The sequence below is a fragment of the Medicago sativa genome, chromosome 2, assembly GCF_051527215.1.
Source record: "Medicago sativa cultivar Bolivia chromosome 2, Bolivia_mono, whole genome shotgun sequence".
In the NCBI taxonomy this organism is placed as follows: domain Eukaryota; kingdom Viridiplantae; phylum Streptophyta; class Magnoliopsida; order Fabales; family Fabaceae; genus Medicago; species Medicago sativa.
Genome location: NC_140750.1, coordinates 8359898 through 8368680, shown reverse-complemented (window position 1 = coordinate 8368680; position 8783 = coordinate 8359898). Strand labels below are relative to the sequence as shown.

At 30.3% G+C, this 8783-nt stretch overlaps 1 protein-coding gene and 1 pseudogene across 2 annotated transcripts; one reads left to right on the top strand and one right to left on the bottom strand.

Moving 5' to 3' along the window:
• Window positions 1-572: 572 nt before the first annotated feature.
• On the top strand, window positions 573-2460 carry LOC146944214 (GDSL esterase/lipase At1g29670-like). Its single transcript, XM_085742624.1, has 5 exons — window positions 573-894; window positions 1015-1139; window positions 1227-1472; window positions 1583-1826; window positions 1944-2460. The coding sequence occupies exons 1-5, from the start codon at window positions 642-644 to the stop codon at window positions 2207-2209; spliced, it is 1134 nt and encodes a 377-aa protein (XP_085598750.1). The 5' UTR covers window positions 573-641; the 3' UTR covers window positions 2210-2460.
• Window positions 2461-3991: 1531 nt separating this feature from the next.
• On the bottom strand, window positions 3992-6710 carry LOC146944213 (uncharacterized; annotated as a pseudogene). The gene is made up of 2 exons (XR_015025879.1): window positions 4634-6710; window positions 3992-4258 (listed from the first exon to the last, which is right to left on the bottom strand). The product of XR_015025879.1 is annotated as an uncharacterized LOC146944213 (transcript).
• Between the last annotated feature and the right edge of the window lie 2073 nt (window positions 6711-8783).

Sequence of the window (8783 nt, the reverse complement as noted above, 5' to 3'; positions counted from 1 at the left end):
GCCGGCGTAATAGGCCTAAAAGGCTTTTCTAATAGCCTGTGGCCTGGCCTTTTAAGCTAAATAGGCTTTTAAAAAAGCCTAGGCCTTCCCTAAGAAAAAAGCCTGGTCTGGCCTGGCCTGTCGTAGGCCCCTGTAGGCTGACCTGACATATTCCCATCCCTAATGATAATTGAGACTTCTATCAATAGATAAATAAAGTCTAAATAAAAATTATTCGAGGGTTTAAACTTGTACTATTTTCGATCAATTTAACCTTAACCCAAAGTCAATAATCACTTGATAGTTAACATTGCATTAAATATCATCAATTTAAATAGATAGATGGTCGCATATTAGGAGTAGGAGGAATGGTAGCAACACTCTCTTTTGAGCACTCGCTCTTTTATTGGGTGAAATAAATGTATGTCCCACCACTTTATGTGGGTTCCATTTCCAAAGTGTAGGTCCTTCATTGACTTCACCCAATAAAAGAGTAAGTGCTGGAGAGAGTGTTCAAACGATAGTGTTGTTTGCACTCCTCTTAAGAGTAGTACATATGTCTATTTAACGTAACGTATAACTTGCCAAAAACCAACATATCTTCATCTTGTACCTTAGTTGTTTCCTGGATTTGTTAGCTTCATTATATTTTCCTCTTAGAGATGGATTCTATGATAAAGACATGGTTGGTGTTGCCTATTCTTATCTTGTTTGTAAGCTATTTGCAACAATGTGTCAATGGAAAATCCCAAGTGCCTTGTCTTTTTATCTTTGGAGATTCTTTATCTGATGGTGGAAACAACAACAACCTTCCTGCTAACTCTCCAAGATCAAATTACAATCCTTACGGGATCGACTTTCCGATGGGCCCAACCGGAAGATTTACCAACGGTCGAACTACAATTGACATAATAAGTAACATTCTTTTAACTTATCCATATTATGAAACATTAAGTGTTTTTCTTTGTTCTTTTCTCTTGTTACCTTAAACTTTTGATTCAGCTTAAACAAACTATGAACTTCTTTTGATTGCAGCTCAGCTTCTTGGTTTTGAGAACTTCATTCCACCATTTGCAAACATTAATGGTTCAGACATACTCAAAGGTGTGAACTATGCATCTGGCGGAGCTGGAATTCGTATGGAGACATACTCGGCTAAGGTTGAAATTAGTTTTTAGTAGATGATTAGAGTATTTTTGTTACATTACTCATACACATGCCGCAAAAATAACATTATGTCCATACAGGGTTATGCTATTAGCTTGGGATTGCAGTTAAGAAATCACAGAGTTATAGTTTCTCAAATTGCTAGCAGACTTGGACGTCCTGACAAAGCTTTTGAATACCTTAACAAATGCTTGTATTATGTGCATATAGGCAGTAATGATTACATAAATAATTACTTTCTTCCCCAATTCTACCTAACAAGTAACACTTACAGCCCTGAGCAGTATGCAGAATCTCTAATTGAAGAGTTATCATTGAATTTACAGGTATCCACTTGAACTTTGTGTTTCACTTTTGTTTTCACTAAATGACTTTGATAATTACAATAGTTATGAATATGATGGTTTATAATAGAAGCATTTGGTATATGTAACAGGCTTTACATGATCTTGGAGCAAGAAAATATGTGTTACCTGGGTTAGGCCTATTGGGTTGCACTCCAAGTGCCATCCTTACTCATGAGACATATGGGTCTTGTGTTGAGGAGCAAAATGACATTGCATCCATTTTTGATTTCAAGCTTAAATCTTTAGTAGATCACTTCAATAATAAGTTCTCTGCTGATTCCAAATTCATCTTAATAAACAATACATTACAGTCAACTGCCGAGCATTCATATGGTAATAATTTTAGTTTACTTCAATTTTCAATTTACATACTATAATTAATTACAGTTTAATGTGATTGATTGAGGTTTATACAATATATAATCAAGCTGCATGTTCAATGAATCTCAGGTTTTTCGGTTTCAATGGCTCCTTGTTGTCCAATAAGCTCGGTTGGATTGTGTATTCGTGATGAAAGGCCATGCTCCAATAGGAGGGAATATGTGTTTTGGGATGCAGTCCATCCCGGCGAGGCTTGGAACCTACTCATTGCCACAACATCGTACGATTCATCTAATCATTCAGGGTTCGCTTATCCAATGGATATTAAGCACCTTGTTGAACAAGAAATCGAGATGGAATTGGATTTCACTTCACAGCTTAGTGCCTCTGCTTAAATATGTTCAAGTTATTAGTATGCATCCATTCACATGGAGCTTAGTAGCTTTTAAATAAATCGGCCCTACTCCTATGCTGTTACAATATTATATGGATTGTTTCTTTTCCTACCGACATTTGAAACAATCTTTTCCTATCAAAAAGCAATATTGTAACCTGGAATAAATGTAACAAGTTTAATTGTACTGTCTGTCTGAGTTGTTGTAAACGTAATATTAAAGATAGTACTAATATTATTACTAGTACGAAATGATTTATGGTAGTAGAGAGTATAAATATGGTCTTTCTAGTCCCACATTACTGGCAAAGAAACATAACATATGTGAACTTGTTCTATATAATATGGCATGTGAATCATCAACAAATTATGTATTTGCATGAAGGTGTATGTTGCTGTCCCAATGTCACCGATCCAACTGCTGCTTAACACTGTAATTTTTTTTTATTAAAGTGGTAGTGTTGATCGAAGTCTGGATCAATGACATTAGGTTGGTTAAAAAGTTTGACTTTTTTTTTTATTTTACTTTGTTCGAGAATTTAAGTCTCAGAGTTTGGAGGGTAAACAAATATAGATAATAAAGAAATCTTTCATATTTTTTTAAAAAATGTTCCTTAAAAAAATACTAATACTTGTTTATATGCATGATTAATGGGACCGTGCGAATGTGCAAGTTTAAACTTGTTTATTTGAGAGATGTTTAGTTTTTTTTGAAAGATTGACAATTCTTTAGTTGTTCAACACGTATATGAATATGATATGATGCACATACCACATAGTTTTTTATTTTATTTTATTTATCTTCTCTTTCCAAGTTACAATAATAATTATAAATAATGATGTATTTTATTTCCATGAAAAAATGATGTATTTTTATTAAAAAATTATGTATTTTAATACAAATTTTTTTCTCTTCCAATTTTTAGTTGTTCAAATAACAATTTTTTTAATGAAAAATGTTAATGTGTTAGTTGTTATGTTAGTATTTTCTCTTTTGTCATATTTGAACTATATACTCGCCCTGTATCATTTTAATAGTCATTTTAGAAATCCACTTAGGTTGGTTTGGTGGTGTTGGTCTGAGACCTTGAAGTCAGTAGCGTAGTGTAGCCAGAACTCAGACAGAGAGTTCTGACTTTTCAACTTCATTAGAGATACTAAAGTTTTTTGCAGTTCTTTTTTCTTTTAATTTTATAATTTATTTTAACTCTTAAATTTGTCAATTTTTTCCAATTAAATAACTAATCTTTTAAATAAGCGTTTACATTTTTTTTTTATATTTTCCATGTTTTTTGATATATTACAAATTTCATTCTTTATCACATAAAAGCGAGAATTTGAAAGATGAATATCATAAATAATAAGCGGTTAGTGATCATAGTTTTTTTTATTAATCCAAAGTGATCGTAGTTATAGTCTATTGAGACGAAGAGGAAAAAAAAGTGAATAAGAGATTGAGAAGGACATACTCCTTCCGTCCTAAATCATAAGAAGAAAATAAAACTCAATTCATCCTTGCTAAGAAAACTAAAACATAGTAATCTAAGATATAACTTTTTGAATTCTCCTTTTAATAAGTTTCACGCGAAAAAATAATTTCAGTTGGTTATTGGATACAGATAAAATGTGGAGAGAGACTAAATTGAGTGCAATTTACACTTCAATAATATATATATATAAAGTAAGGTTTTTTATGCCACACTAGTATTTAGACCCGTGCGATGCACGGGAGGTTAGATATGACATTAATTAATAAATAAGGTAATCGTAAATGAAACAATAATAGTTGTAAGTGAGCATGAATTAACGTGTCCAAAATAAAACCAATAAAAACCTGAAGTAATTTAGAATTCTCATTATCACATTGGATAGACAAATAAAAATAACCAAATGCAACTACTAATATAAGTTTGTCTTGAGTAATAATATACAAATTTGTGGATAATAAAGACGTATCAATTCTCAACAATTGAATCGGTAAAACTCAGTTTTGTGTCCATGACTTTTGCTGATTCCAAATCAAAAATTCATCATAAAGATGATGATCAACCTGGCATGAAATAAAATAAATTTGTATGATTATACACGATTATTTTAAATGGCATAAGGTATAAAGAGAAATACAAATTACATAACCATATAAAAAAGTATAAGAAAAATGCATAACATAATGTTAATTTGTGAAACAAATTTAGTTGATAAGTTTTGACTTTTTTGTCAACAACAAAATTCTAAATATTATTTTTTACACACGCGTGTGCGCCCACACACACACACACACACACACACACACACACACACATATATATATATAGTTCGGAAGAAAGGCATTATTTTAAATAAAAGTGTTTTGAAAAACATAGCTAGATGCACGCAACAATAAACAAATAAAAAATATATACGAATATGTATATGTGTAAATTACCTATCTTAAATTCTGAAAGACTTCTTTGTAGACAACATTATTAGTTTTGTTGGAGACACGTCCTTCGTCATCGCAAATCAGCATCATCAACCCAGCACGTGAAGTAACGCGTGAAAGAGCAACATATAACTGTCCGTGTGAAAATATGGGTTTTGGAAGATATATTCCAACATTTTTAAGAGATTGTCCTTGGCTCTTATTGATAGTCATCGCAAATGAGACCATAATAGGAAACTGTTTACGTTGAAACGTGAAAGGAAGTTTTGTATCAGATGGAGATGGAGACAAAGTCAATCTTGGGATATATACCTTTTGTCCAATATTGTTCCCTGATATTATCTTTGCCTCAAGTACGAAATTCCCCATTTGCATAATTATAAGGCGCGTACCATTGCATAATCCTAATGGTTGATCAATATTTCTCAATAACATAATTGGAACTCCAACCTGGAGATTTAACTCATGGTTTGGCAAACCTGAAGATTTGACGGTGTTCAAAAATTCTGGAGTGAGAATCTGATCAGGACCATTAATATTTTCATCCTGTGTAGACGGACTATCAGCACTTAAGTATGTTTTTTTCTCACCAGGAATCATCGATAAAATGTAATTGTTCAGTGAATCATCAATATCATTGGTAGGTGCTAAAATTGCCCTATCTTGAAAAAATGAAATATCACTCATATTCTCCAAAAGTGATGGATATGTGCTATTAACAATTGAAGAAATTAGGTCACCTGAGTTCTTGATCAACATGTCATCTGGTATTTCAATTTTAGCTTCCCCATCATTGTTGTCTCTAATATTTCCATCTCCAACATTTAAAATCCAGTCAGCGAACTCTTTGAGTTCATTGACATCAGAACATGAAGAACCAGTTTGAAGCCTCATGTTTTTGGTCAATTTTAGGACTCGCCAATGTTTCCAAAGGCGCGATGAATTAATGCTAGCATCAACAACATCATGTCTTGGTGCTCTTGGAATGACCGGAAGAATTTGCCTGAAATCACCACCCAAGACAACCACTTTTCCTCCAAAAGGAATATCCGCACTTCCAGGATTAGAGTCACGAAGTATATCCCTAAAAGTCTTATCAACTGCTTCAAAGCAATGCCTATGAAGCATCAGAGCTTCATCCCAAATAATAAGTTTTGACTCAACGATTAGTTGCGCTAAAGGATCCTCTGGCTTGATAGGGCAAGTCGAATTCTCGAATAAGTAATGTGTTGTCCTGCCACCTGGAATAAGTAATGTTGCTATCCCATTTGATGCTATCGTCAAAACAATTTCTCCTCTGGATCTAATTGCTGCAGATATCGCTCTCCAAATGAAGGTTTTACCGGTTCCGCCATACCCATCAATGAAGAAAAAAACCACCGATGTTCGCATCCACAGAACTCATGATTGTGTCGTATATGCTCCTTTGTTCTTCAGTCATTCTGGAAGTTAATTTTTTGTGCTCCAGAATTAGATCACGATGATTATAGTTAAGCTCGTTAGAAATAAGTTGATTGTAAGATTCAGGATTCAAAGGCATGTTCACTTGAGGCATGGTTTCAAAAAAAATTAGACTCTTGTTCCTTCTCCGCAACAATTTTTCTATCTCCACCAAAGTTAAATTTTTCAATTCATCTTCAGTCAAAACCAAATCTGTTATATAGAGTAAAAACATAAGTTAAATATGATAATAGTAAAATTCAATATTATAAACAATGAAGCAAAAGAAATAATGAGAATTGAATATACCTGGAATTTTCAGGTGTCTTCGTTGCCTATATAAAATGTCATCACTTAAATACTTTCAGGTATTTATCCAAACATAATCTGGACTTGGAATTTCATTTGACAGCAATAAAGTTGTAAATAAGATCCTTAGAAAACTACCTGTGCCCCACTGAGCTGCTTCTTTAATTACATCAATCTGCTCTTTGTCATCAAACAAAAAACAAATAAGATTATGAAAGAAAAAAAAACAAACTAAGATTATGGAAGAAAAAACGTATTTAGTAGTTTATGGCACAAATTAAACAAAAGTTTGTTCAATTGCTTAAATATATATTATTAAATAGTAATGTGAAAGAAAAACAAAATAAAATTATGAAAGAAAAAAAAAACAAACTAAGAGTATGGAAGGAAAAAAACGTATTTAGTAGTTTATGGCACAAATTTAGCAAAAGTTTGTTCAATTGCTTAAATTTTTTTTAGCAAAAGTTTGTTTAGAAAAACATAGTTAACAAAAACAAAAAAACATATGGGGATCGGTGTTTATATTGCCAAATAGATAGAGAAAATAGCACTACCAAAAAAATAGAGAAAATAGAAAACAAACTATGATGTCCATCAAACAAAAACAAAATAAGATTACGAAAGAAAAAAACCAAAAAAAACAAACTAAGATTATGGAAGAAAAAAAAAACGTATTTAGTAGTTTATGGCACAAATTTAACAAATGTTTGTTCAATTGCTTAAATATATATTATTAAATAGTAATGTGAAAGAAAAACAAAATAAAATTATGAAAGAAAAAAAAAAGAAAAAAAAACAAACTAAGATTATGGAAGAAAAAAAAAACGTATTTAGTAGTTTATGGCACAAATTTAGCAAAAGTTTGTTTAGAAAAACATAGTTAACAAAAACAAAAAAAAACATATGGGGGTCGGTGTTTATATTGCCAAATAAATAGAGAAAATAGCACTACCAAAAAAATAGAGAAAATAGAAAACAAACTATGATGTCCATCAAACAAAAAACAAAATAAGATTATGAAAGAAAAAAACCAAAAAAAACAAACTAAGATTATGGAAGAAAAAAAACGTATTTAGTAGTTTATGGCACAAATTTAACAAATGTTTGTTCAATTGCTTAAATATATATTATTAAATAGTAATGTGAAAGAAAAACAAAATAAAATTATGAAAGAAAAAAAAAGAAAAAAAAAACAAACTAAGATTATGGAAGAAAAAAAAACGTATTTAGTAGTTTATGGCACAAATTTAGCAAAAGTTTAGCAAAAGTTTGTTCAATTGCTTAAATCTTTTTTAGCAAAAGTTTGTTTAGAAAAACATAGTTAACAAAAACAAAAAAACATATGGGGGTCGGTGTTTATATTGCCAAATAAATAGAGAAAATAGCACTACCAAAAAAATAGAGAAAATAGAAAACAAACTATGATGTCCATCAAACAAAAAACAAAATAAGATTATGAAAAAAAAAACAAACTAAGATTATGGAAGAAAAAAAAAACGTATTTAGTAGTTTATTGCACAAATTTAGCAAAAGTTTGTTCAATTGCTTAAATATATATTAAATAAATGATAATAATAATGAGATGTCAATATTAAATTTAGCAAAAGTTTGTTCAATTCAATTACTTAAATATATATTAAATATTAAATAATTAAATAACAATAATAATGAGATTTCAATATTAAAATGACATAATTAACCTCAATTTTTGGCTCCAAAAAGTTGTTTAAGACAACTTAAGACCTTTTATTAATAAGATGTCACTTCCACATTCATTCTCAATATTTTTATTATTTTTTCTATTTTATTTAACATAAATATCTCAACAAACTTTTGATCTTATGCACTCAGTATTTTTTATCTCAACAAACTACACATCAATCAATCAATCAATCAATAGTATATATATAAAGTAAGGTTTTTTATGCCACATGTCACTTCCACATTCATTCTCAATATTTTTATTATTTTTTCTATTTTATTTAACATAAATATCTCAACAAACTTTTGATCTTATGCACTCAGTATTTTTTATCTCAACAAACTACACATCAATCAATCAATCAATCAATAGTATATATATAAAGTAAGGTTTTTTATGCCACATGTCACTTCCACATTCATTCTCAATATTTTTATTATTTTTTCTATTTTATTTAACATAAATATCTCAACAAACTTTTGATCTTATCCACTCAGTATTTTTTATCTCAACAAACTACACATCAATCAATCAATCAATCAATAGTATATATATAAAGTAAGGTTTTTTATGCCACATGTCACTTCCACATTCATTCTCAATATTTTTATTATTTTTTCTATTTTATTTAACATAAATATCTCAACAAACTTTTGATCTTATGCACTCAGTATTTTTTATCTCAACAAACTACACATCAAT